Below are 14935 nucleotides of genomic sequence, written 5' to 3' on the forward strand. Positions count from 1 at the left end.
CGCGTCATGCGCTGAAGGATCCACCCTGTGGAGTCAACCGTCAGCGCCCGGCTAGCTCAGTCGGTAGAGCATGGGACTCTTAATCCCAGGGTCGTGGGTTCGAGCCCCACGTTGGGCGCATTAATTTTGTGCCCCCTTCCCCTCCTCCTATTCCCTTTTGGAGCGCACCCGGCGGGAAACCGCCCGCTTCACGTTGGACGCAGCGTTTTTTGTGCCCCTCACCCATTTGGAGGCATCCCGGCGGGAAAACGCCGCCCCACCATCCCTGAGGGGGATTCAGCCCCCCGCTCCGCCTCGGGCCCAGCGCTCCTGTGCCCCTCACTCTTTAGGAGCGCTCCTGGCGGGAAAGTGCTGCCTCACCACCCTCTCCCAACATCCCTGAGGGGGATTCACAGCCTGCTCCACGCTGGGAGCGTTACTTTTGTTCCCCTCGCTCTTTTAGAGCGCTCCCGGCTGGAAAATACCGGCTCGCCACCCTCTCCTACCATCCCTGAGGGGGATTCACCGCCAGAGCTCCGAAAACCCGGGAGGGTCCTGAGGGAATCCCACAAATAGTCTGTGGAAGTGATTAATACACTGTTATCCCTGAGAAAATTACTTTTTATAAGTGAGCTGGGTGCAGCAGTGACGTGTACACAGTAAAGTAGGAGCTGGGATAACCTTGGCACTGAACGCTGCATGCCTGAAAAAAATTGCTCTTTCTAATAAATGATTTTGATGCAGGAATGACGTGCACATAATAAAGCAGGAGCTGTGATAATCCTGGCGCTGGCTACTAAACATTGCATCCCTGAAAAAGAATTGCTTTATTTAATAAATGAGCGGGATGCAGGAATCGGAGAAATTAATACGTTAATGAAGTAGGAGCTGTGGGTGCCCTCGAGGGCAGGGAGGAATTACAGAGACACCTGGACAACCTGGAGAGCTGGGAAAGCAACTGCCTGGGGAAATTTAATAAGAGCCAGGGTGGGATTCTCCACCTGGAATGGGGTAACCCTGGTTACACACAAACTAGGGGAGGAAGGGCTGAAGAGCAGCCACAAGGAAAGAGATCTGGGGTTTTACAGGAGGAATAAATTCTCCCCTGTGAGGGTGGTGAGGCCCTGGCACAGGTTTCCTGGAGAAGATGTGGCTGCCCCATCACTGGAAGTGTTCAAGGCCAGGTTGGATGGGGCTTGGAGCAACCTGGGACAGTGGAAGGTGTCCCTGCCCATGGCAGGGGGATTGGAACTGGATGCCTTTTAGGCCCATTCCAACCCAAACCATTCCGGGACTCTGTGGTTTGGGTTGGTCCATCACTGGAACAGACTCTGCAGGGAAGTGCTCAGGACCCCGAGCCTGTCAGAGCTCAAGGAGCTCTGGATGATGCTCTCAGCCACACGATTTAGTTTAAGTAGTCCTGCAGGGACCTGGACTCGTGGTGACTTATAACTTATGGTATTATGATCCTTATGGGGTCCCTTCCATCTTAAGATATTCCCTAATTCCATGAAAAGGGAGAGGAGGGGAACGAGGTAAAGCCTCTTCTCCCAAGGACCAGCTCCCACTGACACAGCACAGACACAGGCAGACATAACAGGCTTGTAAATATTATAAAATATACTTCCTGTCAGCAGGACTCAGCTGGAGCTGTTTGCAGTTGGTTAGCACCCATCTTATGGAATGGCATCCAGTCCAGAACCAGGGACTTTAGAGGAAAATCCTCCAGTTACTGCATAGGTTTGTGCCTGCCACTGTCCTTCAGGATAAATCACGTGTGCTCACTGTGAATTTGCTGTGAGGATCCATGGATCTCTGCCGTGCCAGGGAGGGAAGAACTACAACAGTCAGGCTGGAAAAAAACCAGCCAACCCCCTCTCTACATGATTACACATTTAGGGTGTGATCTCCAAGGGCTTCCCAGGGCAAGCCATTAATAGTCTTTCTCACCCCTTCCATGAACTAAGAATCGTGTTTATGTCCTTAACAGGTCCCAGGACTCTGCACTTCAGCCCAGCAGTAACACGGGAGCCAGGAATTCTGGTCCTGCCAGAAACAGCAGCTGTTGGAGCTGTTCAGTGATGCAGAAACCCCACAGGAGAGGATTTGTGTGGGCAGAACGAAGACAAGGTCGCAGAACACGCCAGGAGAGTTCCAGGGTACATGTGCACAGCAGCACAGGAATATCCTGAAAAAGGCTAAGAATATCCTGAATTTCCTCAGCTGCAGTCTGCTGCAGTTCAGGAAAATGACATCATTGCACCACCACGACCACGGGCTCCATAGGAGTTTCATCCTTCCCTCTGAGAACCTTACGGACACGAGTAATCCCTCCCAGCTCCACAGGGCTTGTGCTGATGGAAAACTCTCCTCTCGGGAGCAAGCCTTGCTAAGCTGTGGCTCAGTTCTTATTGAGGTAAAACATGACCTGGGTCACAGAGGTGCAGCCCAAAATACTCAAATTATAACTGAAAATGAGCAGCAGAGCCTGGGGCCTGTGTGTTCTGTACACCTGAGGCTGGCTCTGCGTCTGGCACAGGGACAGCGCCCGTTTATCCAGCCTGGAATTCCACCAGAACATGGTCTCTAAAAAACCAACCTCATCCCATGACTACAAAACAACTTCTCACAGCTCCCCCTGTCTGTTTTTCCGTGCTTTCTGTGTAACAGCCACACAGCTCATCCGAAGTGGGAAGAAGGCAATGTAAAACCACAGCTTCTGCCAGCACCTCTGGGGAGAAATCACTGGCAGTACTCTGAGACCTCTGTCACCAACCAGCAAAGTGTCACCTAACACAGACTCTAACACTGGAAACAGCAGTTCCTGGGTTTTGGGGCTTTTTTCATTTGAAAACCATTAAATTAAAAGGGAGCATCTCCTCCCATGTGCCAACTAACACCATGTGTTAAGGCAAAGCACATATGAAACAGAACAGCAAGTGAGTCAACTTTGCCCTCACACCCCTGTTTACAATTAATTTGCAATAATTTATTACAATTTATAATTCTGAAATCTTTCTTGGAGGAGAGATACTGGAAGAATTTTCAGCTCAGCATTACATCAGAACTACAGGCACAAGAGTTCTCTGCTAAAACTCTCAAAACAGGGGAAATAATGTCCCACCACCTTTGCTGAACAGCCCCAAACCACTTCCTCACAGGTGAGGGTGGAATATTTTAATGCAGAACGTGGCAGAAAAAAACCCCTTCCACAGATATTTTCCTTCCATAGATATTTCCCCTCCTTCTTCTAAGCATATTTAAAATTAAAATCTCTCAAAACAAATTCTCTCAGCAGTGCCATTTTACTATACAGATAAATAACAAACAACTCAGGAGGGTACAACTCATGACAGTGCAGAATTTCTTCAGAACAAGACAAAAGAACGCAGGAGTTGCCAGAGAGAAGCTTTGAAACTATAACTGGCCATGTTTTTAAATAGTGTTAGTGCCTACACTCCCTGAAAACATCCAGGTTGCTGATATTTAACAGTGTTACACACAAAGTACTTCGTAAAAAAACCGAAACCCAATGCACGTGTATCTGAAAGGGTGCAGGATCCTTGTGTGACGTGTAGGTGCTTATTTCTCTGTAGAAAAAGCCCTTTTCATCAACGGGGGGGGGGCTTTTCCAACATCAAACATCATTTCCAGAGGAGGATTGTTCAGACAGCACCAGTCGGGAATGCGGCCTGTCTGGCTGTAATATTCCTTGGACACGGATCGGCTCCCAAGGATGTCCTGGAGTGCTCCAAAAATGGCTCCTGCATTATTGGGAAGGAAGAAAAAAACCTGCATTCATTTGATGTACTGAATTTCATTCCCTAATTCTTCCCATCAAGAATCTCAGCTGGTTGGGCTTTTCCAGCTCTGTCCCACAAATTAAAGGAATGAAAGGATAGAGCTGCTTTCCTTTTCAGTAGCCCAGCTAATCCCAAACTGCTTCCATTTATGTCCCTTGAAAGTAACTGAAAACAAAGAATCATCTAACTCTCTGCTGACAGCAAACCTGGCCTGGTTAACCAACTTCTTATGACAAAGTTTCCTAAAAGTTTTTATTTTAAGCATTTCAACCAAACCCCTTTTGTAGGGGGTTGTTCAAGGCAATTTCAAGGCAATTTCCTCTCCCCAAAAAGATGTCCCACAACTTCACACAGGCTGTGAGAAGGCCCAGCCCGTGGCAGCTGACCAGAGCTGCCAGGGAAGAAAAGCATCAAGAACTTGGGTGCCTAGAAACTGTCCTGGTTTGCTAATCCTAAAAATAAGAGGTTTGAAAACTAAAAGTTTATGGTGTTTGTTACTGGCACTTGTAACCAGCACAGGGAGTTGGCAGCCTTTCCATAGCTCCTCCATCAGTGATTAAACTTGATTTTTCCATAAGGAGATTATCTCACAAGTAGGAATCTCTGCTCTGCCTTGTTAGTATGGAAGTAGCTCTGTCCTGCACCTGAGCCAGCACCTCACCTTCTGCCTGTTTCCAACTGCTCCTCACCTGTTTAAAGCTCCCACAACCCTCAGTGCCCTCCCAACATCCCTGAGAGAGCTTTACCCCACACACACACTAACAATTCCCCAGAGCTCACTGCAGCTCCATTTCAACACTTCACCTCGTTTGTCCTGCTATTTATTCATCACAAACCTCACTTGGAAGGTTTGTTTTCACCTTCGCCCCTCAGTTGTTCACATTCTTACCTCCCAGCCAGGCCACACAGTTGGGTTTGGCGGGTGGGGTGTGAATCCTGAAGGTTTTGGTGGCCAGTGCTTCCTTGTACTTGGGTTTCTCCACCAGGTACCTGATCTCTGCCATGAGCCTGTGGAGGAACCCCGGGAGCATCGCGGTGCCCCCGATCACCACCAGGTTCTCTGCCAGCTGCTTCCTGGTGTCTATGGGGCACTAATGCAAACAGGGAGAGAAAAAGAAAAAACAAAACCCAAAAAAATAATTTTAACTGGAATTGCCTGAACTTGAAGTGCATTCAGAGGTCTGTTAGACATTCAGTCCATTTCCATGCCCTCCAATTGCTGTTTTCCCATGTTTAACTGGAACATAATCAACATAAGCCAGAGGGAAATGCCTGGAGGTGCAGAGGTGAGGGGTCCAGGCACAGATCTCCTTAAACAATTTGTTTGCATAAGGAATTCTAATTGAAGTGTTTGTCATGTCAGCCCAAGTCTGTGGCTCTCCAATAAATTATGTCTCAGCAACTTTATTTAAATGGCATCAATAACCACAGGGAGTCGACTTTAATTAACACACATCCATCACCACATAATGAAAATTTCCATTTATAGTGGGTTTTTAATGCATTTTTTTCCTAAATATAATAAGAACTGCAGTGTTTGTATATGCCAAGAAAATTTTCTGCACTAAATCCAATATGCTGCCTGTAATAAAGATGTCCAAATTAATTTTATTCCAGCTCAGGTAAACCAGCAGCCTGCAGGACTCAGAGTCTTGAGTCATTTATAACTGCAGGATCTCCAAGGCTGGAGGAATTCCATAAATTGTTTAATACAAAGATACCTGAACGAGGGAATCCAAGATCAAAGTGGCAACAGATGTCTCTTCATTATCCTGTTCAAACAGTATTTCCACCACGGAGTCTCTGTGGAACAGGCAGGAAAGTGAGTGTTAACAAGAAGCAAAACCACACTGTGAGCTGAACTCAGGAACAGCAGAGCTGAGATAACCTCAGACTTCCTGCTGCCAGCACATTGTCACCTCTGTCACACAGCCCATGCACTGGGCAGTGCCAACAGGGAGGGGACAATCGTGGAATCCTTAAGATTGGAAAAGACTCCACCACTTCCCTGGGCAGCCTGTTCCAACACTTAACCCTTTCAATGAAGACATTTTCCCTCATCTCCAATCTAAACCTCTCCTGGTGCAACCTGAAGCCATCTCCTCTCATCCTGTCACTTATCACTGGGAGAAGAGACCAACCCTCACCTGGCTCCACCCTCCTGTCAGGGAATTGTAGACAGTGAAAAGGTCTCCCCTGAGCCTCCTTTTCTCCAGGCTAAAATTCCTCATTCATGTCACTAAATCTGTCTCATCCTCAGGCATAAACACCCATTTCTCCTCCCCAACCCCTCCAATCTCCTTGCTCTCACCTTCCTCTCTGAGCTCTGGAGAAGCCACCACCTCCCATGCTGGGTCTGGACTCTGCCCAGCATAAATCCTTTATTTAGGAGGCACTAAAAGCATATGCAAGTGTTTCATTAAAACTCAATTTTATGCAAACTAATGTGCTTTTAGAGTTGAGATATATCCTCACAGTGATCAGTACCCTGTTCTGGCATTTCTCACCTGATGGGGCCAACCACATGGAGAATCTTTTCTCCATCCAAAGGATAGTCCACGTCTGGAGGTGGTGAAGGACGCTGGAAACAAAAACACAAGGGTGATATTTTAGAGGCCAAAAAGGCTCCAGCCCCCTCATAAAGAGGAGGATGAGCTTCATCCTCCACTCACCTCAGCACTGCCATCAATGTTGAACTTGGCTGCCTGGATCTTCAGCCCACGTTGGAGATCACTCACAAAGCAAGTACGGACTGCACAGAGGGAAAGGGCAAAGTGAGGCTGTCTTGGATCTTTTAATCACCAATAAAGACTAATTTTTTTCCAATTTAGAAAACAACACACAATTCAGGCCCTTGCTGGTCCAAGCCATTATCAAACAAATGCAAAGAAAAGCAGTCTCTACACTCCAGCAGAGTTCAGATGGTGTCTGACCGTGAGTTTAAACGCAGCTGAACCCAAACCACGCCAGGACAGGCAGGATTTCTTCCTCAGCCAAACCACAAAAGATTTAAAGCCAGAGGGATGTTCCTGATGGTGCCTTCAGCCACCACAAGGTGTCAGGGGTTGTACCCTGCTGTCAAACGCTCCACTGCAGGTCTTGCACCACCACTTCAAATGAGACACTGCCCTTTTCCTGAACAAGCTGCAATCATGGAGTATTTGTCCTGGTGTAACTTCTCAGCACCCTAAGAATTCCAGAGGGGTTTTTTTTTCCTCCAGGCAACACTGACAGAGCACAATCTCATTGCTATCCCAGCTGCAACTGTTATTATATACTTATTTATTTGTATCTGGCACAGATGAGCATCTTCATAAACTGCTGTTCCAAAGAAACAACCCTCCGATACACAGACAACCCTGATTCCATCCCTAGTGTGTTCCATCTGCTTCCAAAAGACTGCCTAAAAACCTGGACTGGTCAGAAAACTGTCCTCAAGTCCAGGAATTAGAAAAGCAACTTCCATCTGACAAATTATTTTGCATTTGACCAGTGGATTTCTTCCGTATTTGGTCCAAGATATATATCCTAATTGCTATTTTCTAGGTTAATATATATTTTTATATCTCTAGCACATGAAACATTACACAGGAATTCATCCAAGTTCTGCTCAATGAAAGACTCTATTTTTTCTGATATAAATGTAGTCCTTGTCTCATCTTGCCTACCTGACTAACACCCCAAAATGTCTTTTATACATACCTTTTTTTTTTAATTAACTTTAAAGCAAACTGAGTCTTTCTAGTTAATCTACAAACAAATCTCCACAACAGTGCAATCCTCTCTCTGTGCTCATCCACCAAATCCATCTCCAAGTTCCATCCCAACAACACACAGGCTGAACTGAAAGAGGAATTCAACACACAGTTTTGGTTTTGCTTTCAAAGAGTAAAAACACCACAGGTTCTTCCAGCAGGTAAGAAATATGGCAAACAGAGAAGGGAAATAATGTCCTAAATGTAAAATATTGCAATCTTATTATCATACTCTAATGCACAAGTTAATAAACCAGAATTTCACAAAGCAAAACAAAAAAAAATAATCTTACCTTTTATGTCCTCTACTATGTCTTCTGGAACTGAGCCTGAAATGAAAAAAATAACTTAGAATTAAACATTTATTTTTTTTTTAAATAGAAGGAGAATGAAACTAAGTTTGAATTACATTTAATATATTAAATTTTCACTTTCACAGAATCATAGAATCCCAGAATGGTTGGAGTTGGAAAGCACCTCAAAGATCACCTTGTTCCAAGGACATCCTTCCACTAGACCAGGTTGCTCCAAGCCCCACCCAGCCTGGCCTGGAACACCTCCAAGGATGGGGCAGCTTTTAAAGATTTCCAAGATTTTAAAGATTTCCAAGGAAGAAAGGATATTAAGAAGTGAAATAAGGTGTTTGTCTTGCCTCAGAACTGATGGGAAAAATTACTACAGAAGTTTACCTCAGCCCTTATCCAAAACTGCTGTTATGAGTGGCTTATCATAAAAATAATATACCTGTTAAATACAAGGAAAGAATTCATCCTTGTGGGTGACACAAGAGGCAGTGATTATTAAACTCATTTTGTTCACTGTCAGTATCAACCCAGTTTCCCTGGTGCAAGTTCACAGCACATCTGCCACATCCCAGACCTTACCCATCACAGATGGAAGGCTCTGTCCTTTGGCTAATCCTGTATCCACTGTGCACTGCTCCAGCAACTGATACTCCAGCTCCCTAAAACATTGCACAAAGGTAGTTAAAGACAGCCAAGAACTCAGCCTGGTTCTCTGTACTACCCTTAACAGGCAATATTTACCCCTTTCAGTCACATCCTTCTAAATACAAACTTCACAAGATCTGATTTCCACAGCTTTTACCACATCAGTGAAAGCCAAACAGTGGTAACTCTAAAAACTGGACGATGTTGCAGCAAGTTATGATTTAAAAACAAGAATCTCTGCTCATGAATCAAAGATGAACTTTCACAAATAAATAATTTGTGGATAACTGTGAACTTACTTGTGGATGGCCCTTCCTCCCAGGGGCAGGGAACCCCAGCAGCTCAGGATTGGAATTCCTTCATAGATCTACAGGAAGATCAGGAAATTCTCCTTTTTTTCTGTCATGAGTTTTCAGTCTGCTGGAACTAAATGCTTTTCCCCCTGCATTAGCTGTTAGAAACACTTTCCAACTGGCTTTTCTCCAAAACTAATTTCTAGTTTATAAAGGCTGAAGTCATGAACCCACTTCCCAAGGTTTGAGGGAGCACAGATGCCCCACTTCAGCTGTGAAGGGATTCCCCAAGCTGTGACATCCCACAGCCAAAAGCCAGACTGGTTGAGCTGCTCCTATCAGTGAAGTCTAGAAAAATCCCATCTTGGCACAACAGCCTTACTGCTGAAAATTCAAGGATACAGGTAGCACCAAGCTTTCTGCATATCCACAGTCCAGCACCATGGCAGAATTGATCCCAAGGGTCAGGAGAGACATCAGGTGACTTGGAGCAAACAAAACAGATGGAACCTACATGGAAACCAAAAGGACAGTTCACAGGAGTGGGGAAAAAGAAACAAACCACTCAACCCATCTTAAGTCTTATATCAGGTTTCTTATTGTCACTGAAAAGACATTAATACACAGCTACTTGAGAAGCTGCATAAAGACTTGAAGATGTGAACAAAAATGTGGAAACTCAGGTTAAAATTACATAAGAATTACTTCCTTCTCCCAGAATTCCACAAATCAAGTTTCCCAGATAGCAACAGTTCCTTCAATGGAACACCTTGGAGTGTGAATTAAATGAGAAATATCAATAAATCCTGCATTTATGGGCAACATTACTGACATTTAGCTCAGAGGTGTGAGTTGGAATACTGAGCCTGTATTAATAAACCACTTTTATTCTTTGCTCCAAATGGAAAGAGAAACCAGAGAGAATTAACCTCCCATCAGTATTAACTGACTTCCTCACAAGTTACAAGGTGTTTCCATCAAAATATGACTCTGAAGTCATGAGTAATTTTTGCCAAACCACTTTGGATGGGATGTGCTTTATCTGAGACACATTTTACTCCTGTAAGGGAATTCGGAAAAAAAACCTCAAACAAATCACTGAAATCTTTCAGCAATTTCAAGTCATCAGAAAATTGTATCAATAGTAAGAAAGAATTATGTAGAAATTTAGCATTAGTTGGTAACTGTGCTGTGGAAGCACAGTGAAGAGGTACTGCAGACAAAGTTTCACTGATTTTTATAGAAGAACCTTAACTTCTGTTCTGTCTGAATTGAAAAAGTATGGAATCACCTTCCAAAACATTTTCTAAGCCAGAATTAGCTTCAGACTTTTCACAGAATCATAGACTGGTTTGGGTTGGAAGGGACCTTAAAGATCATCCCATGGGCAGGGACACCTTCCCCTATCCCAGGTTGCTCCAAGCCCCGTCCAATTTGCCCTTGGACACTTCCAGGGATGGAGCACCCACAACTTCTTTGCTTCAACAAATCGTCATTAAAAACACTCATTAGGCAGAGAAGATAATTAATTTCAGGTAAGCTCTTATCTAAATGAGCACAGCCAGAGCTCAGCTCACGTGCCAGGCAGAGCTATTGATGCTGGCAGAAATCAGGAGACTGGCTGACAGAGCACTAACAAGTGTTTAAATATAAATCCTGGCTCCAGGCAGCGCTCAGTGGGGATTATTGGATCTGTCTGGGACAGTGGGATGGGAGCTCTATTATCCTATAAGCCAGAGAAACCTTTCAGAGTCTTGTTAATTGCTGCTGCTTTGTGGCCTCATGAAGAGCCAGAATGGAACAAAAATGGCCTTTAAACCAACTTCCAAGCTCTGTTTCCTCAGATGTTTTTTCTTTAGGCCTCTCTCGCTCTTTTTGGCACTATTTTCATTTCTTGGTCCACATCTGGCACCGACTGTAAGCACAATTTCTACTGAGAAGTGCTACACTGAGCACGTGGGGCAAATTTACATGTTTCTGGAAAACATGTACCTCAAAATGCTTGAACAGGACCCTTGTGAGGGTGTCTCTGAAGTGGGAAGGGCACAGGACCGATTCTATGATCACGACACGCCGGTCTCGGGGATTCACCAGCAGGTGCCTAAAAAAGGGGCAAGACATGTAAACCAAAACTGAGAAGTTCAGGCACATATTTTTAGACCTACCTTATATTCATATTCCATTTTCCCCCAAAAAAATCCTAAACATTTGCATTTAGATAGCATTTCCTACAGAAGATCCCAATATAAATATAAAAAACCCCAACGCTTTCCTCGAAAAAAGTTAAGAAAGGTGTGGTATGGAAAATAGAGCTTGTAGTTCTGAATATCCACTATATACTTCTAAATCAATATAAAGAAATGCAAAAATAAGTCATTGCTGGCTTGTTCAGTATCACACAGCATCATAAAAGACTGAGAATGATGATACAGATGTTCTGATTTCCGTGGAAGAGAAAGGAATTGTCGTGATCTCAATTACAAAGCAACGGCCAAGGACAAGAGAAGAAAAGAAAACCCAACCCACACCAGAAGATCTGAGGCCCAGAAATCAAATACTGGTTTCCCTGTGAGGGTTTTTTACTGTGTAAAAATAAGGATTGGAAGCAAAGAGGAAAGACCAAGTCCAACGCTGTTATTCGCTAAGTGTGCTAAAAATACAATAAAAAGAGGTATTGTTGAGGTAAAAATATTCCACAGATTAAGATTCCTCCTTCCAAAGCACTGTGGAGAGCTCTGCACTGGTACAGGATGAGCTCCAGCCCGACCAGAATCAATGCAGCTTCCTGGGTAATGACTTCCCCTTACTGAGTCCTTTAAAAATGGCACAGTTAAAAGGGCAACTTATCAAATAATTTCTATTTCTAGAGAGCAAATGATGCTGCAAGGACATGAGCTCGCTGGGATACAACCCAAATCTCAGCAGCACTGAACTTCTCCTGCAAGAACAGAGCCAGGCAGCTGCTTTTAAAGTCCTGTTTGTGGTTTTTTTTTGTTTTCTTACCCATCAGAGCTCAGTGACCCTCCTCACAGCTCCCCAGGTGCTCAGAAAGGAGCTGCAGGAGGGGCCTGAGGAACTGCCAGCCAGGGATCTCTCACCTGAAATACAGCATGTGGATAAATTCCTTCAGGTAGGAATACAGCTCTTCGGTGTTAATGTTGTACTGAACCACCCTGACAGGCTGGGAAGGGAAAACATCCACAGTCAGTGATTACATGTAAATATACACAGGGTATGTGAAGAAATATGATATATACAGAATATGTTCTACCTGAACATACCTCATCTGGCACTATATATACAGAAAAACTCGCTCTTTGTCCTTAAAGCACCTCAGAAACTCAGCCTATAACTAAACTCCAGAGTTTATCAATGCTAATTTTGCATTATTATAATTATTTCTCACTATTACTATCACAGGCAATTTAACATTAGTTTTCCAAACCTCCACTCTCTACCAAAAGAAAGTATAAAAAGCTTTAACTAGGCAAAGCAATTTCTCAAAAAAATACCCCAAATTAAATCAGCATTGGCATCACATCACTTGTATCAAGTCACAAGCTTCTAATAGCAGCAGTTAAAATACTGAAAAATATATTAATATTCCAGAATATTTTATTCAGACAATGAAAAAACCAGCCTGTGATGGACAGAAAAAGCACCTGCAAATCCTTTCTATCTCATAACACACCAAACACTACAAAGCAGCTGAGGTAACACATTTCACCTTTGAGACATCAGGTTTCTTTATCTCACTGGGGATGATGCATCTTGGTCCTGTTTCTCCTGCAAAGCCACACCTGAAAGAAAATGCAGAAAACTTTAATATTTGAAGTCACTGTTTAACACACTGGGCCTGGGAACCATCAGAGGGTGATGAATTAGGGCTGTTTCTGGGACTGCAGAGGGGTGTTCTGCACAAAGATTTTCTATCTGGCCATTTACAGATGGATTAAAAGATAGAGAAAGATTCTATATCTTTTTTATTGACTCCCTTAATTTATCCCAACAAGATAAAAATAGCAGCAATCCCCAAGCAAACTTTTCAGAAACCCACCTGCTCTTCCCAAAACACACAAGAACAAGGGACTGAAGAAAGGAAATTAAAACCAAAAGAAATTCAATTTATTTTAATAAACCCAGTGTCTGAGATTTGTTTCACCTCTGCCAAACCTCAGAAGAAAACTACAGTAGGAAACCAAAAAGCTGCTGGACTTGGAGCTCTTTTAATGCAGAAGGTCAATTAATATTTGATTTTCATAGTTGACAACTGTCAACGTGTTGGATCATCTCAGAAAAAAAAAATTAAAATGGCCACAGTTCAGAATTTAATTATTTTCTTCAGTCTCCCAAAACATTCCTGTGCAGTCCCAGTGTGCACAGGAAGTTTTCCCTGCCTGTCATCCTGACAACTTTTGAATTTTTGGCTGATTTCAGCCTTATTTGGAGATGGACAGAGACATCTCTCATGCAATTGTTATTTCTTTACAAGAATGAAAGCTGAAAACAGGCCCTAAAAAAAAAAAGAGGAAAAGCTTTCCCATGGGAGTATTTTATTGGATAAATTACGCCCAGGGGATAAACCTCACAAGCATCCTAAATTTGGGAAAAGCCTCTGACTGGCCACAGGGCACAAATCCACAAAAAGCCACTCCTGGAATCACTTGTTTCCATCCTGTTAAATCCTCTCATTCCCGGGTAACAAAGCTGCTGCTGGTCTGCAACTACACTGTCACTTGAAAAAACCCCAAACAAATAAAACTAAATAATAAACCAGTTTTGGACAAGGGACCCTGTCCCCTGCGATTCCTGCCTGTTTTGGCAACCAGGGAACTTCCCAGGGCTTCCAGCAGGGAAAAATCCACGTGGACACGGCCACAAGCCTTGTAAGAGTGCTCAGAGCTCAAGGGAGAATTAATCTTGTAAGATAATAATAATAGTAATAATCAGCTCACTGACACCCAGAGAGCATTTCCAGACAGTTTTAACTTTTCTTAAACAGCCCCTTTGTCACGAGGGGGGTTTGTAACACAAGGGGGTGTTTGGACAAGGGGAGGGCAGAGGCAAAGCTGCACTTTTGGGCCACGAGATGAATTTACTAAATAAACACCTGAGTGTTTCTGCCTCAACTGCAAGCTACACCTTTTTTTAACCTAAAACATCAGATTAAAACCCAAATCTGTTATTTTTGGCTTTGCACCACATTGGTCGACACAGAAAGGGAGTGAGGGGGAAAACCCCGCATAATTATTCTTAGAATCCCAGAATGGTTTGGGTTGGAAGGGAACTTAAAAATCATCCCATTCCACCCACCTGCCATGGGCAGGGACACCTTCCACTAGCCCAGGTTGCTCCAAGCCCCGTCCAACCTGACCTTGGACACTTGCAGCGATGGGGCAGCCACAGCTTCTCTGGGCAACCTGTGCCAGGGCCTCACCACCCTAACAGCCAAGAATTTCTTCCCATTATCCAATCTAATCCTGCCCTCTGGCAGTGGGAAGCCATTCCCCCTTGTCCTGTCGGTCCATGTCTTGTACTAAGTCCCCCTCCACTATCCCGGAGCCCCGTCAGGCACTGGAAAGGGCTCCGAGCTCTGCCCACACCATTCCCTTCTCCAGGCCGAACACCCCAAATCCCGGCAGCAGCGCGGGGCACTCACTTGGTGAAGGCCTGTCCCAGGTCGATCACCACGGCGGTTTTCTCCCCGCCGCTGCCGAGCCCCTCGTACAGCGGCATCGCGGCCCTTCGCTCCCTCCCTCCTTCCCTTTTCCCTCCCTTTCCCTTCCCTCCCCTCCCGCTCCTCCTCCTTCCTCCGCCGCGGCTCCGCGGGGCTTTCCTACCCCGCGGCGCGCCGGGCTGCCCTCGGCGCCTGCCCGCCGCGCCGCCGCCCCGCCGCCTCAGTGGGAGCCGCGCCGCCGCTCCCGCCCACCCCACTGGGCTTTGAGAGTGTCCGGGAGCGCCGCGGTGACGGCGACGGGGGCGGTGCGAGGTGAGTTCCCCTCAGCTCCGCGCCGGCGGCGGGAAGGGCGGCGGGACCGCGGAGGGGCCTGAGGGGCGGTGGGGCCGGGGGAGGGCGGGGCCGGGAGCTCGTGGGCGGGATCACTCTGTGGGCGTGGCCGTGTGAGGACAGGGGGCGGGGCCTGTGTGAGGCGACC

General features: G+C 45.2%; 1 protein-coding gene and 1 non-coding gene across 2 annotated transcripts; one reads left to right on the top strand and one right to left on the bottom strand.

Moving 5' to 3' along the window:
• The first annotated feature begins 45 nt into the window (after positions 1–45).
• TRNAK-CUU lies at positions 46–118 on the top strand. Its single transcript has one exon. It is a non-coding gene; the product is annotated as a tRNA-Lys (tRNA).
• Positions 119–3265: 3147 nt separating this feature from the next.
• ACTR10 (actin related protein 10 homolog) lies at positions 3266–14600 on the bottom strand. The gene is made up of 13 exons (XM_027662501.1): positions 14440–14600; positions 12508–12580; positions 11879–11961; positions 10773–10881; positions 9183–9290; positions 8787–8854; positions 8422–8501; positions 7831–7866; positions 6455–6534; positions 6290–6363; positions 5504–5585; positions 4672–4873; positions 3266–3743 (listed from the first exon to the last, which is right to left on the bottom strand). The coding sequence occupies exons 1-13, from the start codon at positions 14514–14516 to the stop codon at positions 3562–3564; spliced, it is 1254 nt and encodes a 417-aa protein (XP_027518302.1). The 5' UTR covers positions 14517–14600; the 3' UTR covers positions 3266–3561.
• Between the last annotated feature and the right edge of the window lie 335 nt (positions 14601–14935).

This window comes from Corapipo altera, unplaced genomic scaffold (assembly GCF_003945725.1).
Source record: "Corapipo altera isolate COAL_440 unplaced genomic scaffold, ASM394572v1 169, whole genome shotgun sequence".
Classification (NCBI taxonomy): domain Eukaryota; kingdom Metazoa; phylum Chordata; class Aves; order Passeriformes; family Pipridae; genus Corapipo; species Corapipo altera.

Excerpts from the sequence above, each read along its gene's own strand:
- ACTR10 (XM_027662501.1), bottom strand. The coding sequence starts at position 14,516 with ATGCCGCTGTACGAGGGGCTCGGCAGCGGCGGGGAGAAAACCGCCGTG. Across the intron at positions 7,867-8,421 it reads GAGCCTTCCATCTGTGATGG|GCTCAGTTCCAGAAGACATA; the intron begins GTAAGGTCTGGG and ends TTTTCATTTCAG. Across the intron at positions 3,744-4,671 it reads CTGTGTGGCCTGGCTGGGAG|GAGCCATTTTTGGAGCACTC; the intron begins GTAAGAATGTGA and ends CCAATAATGCAG.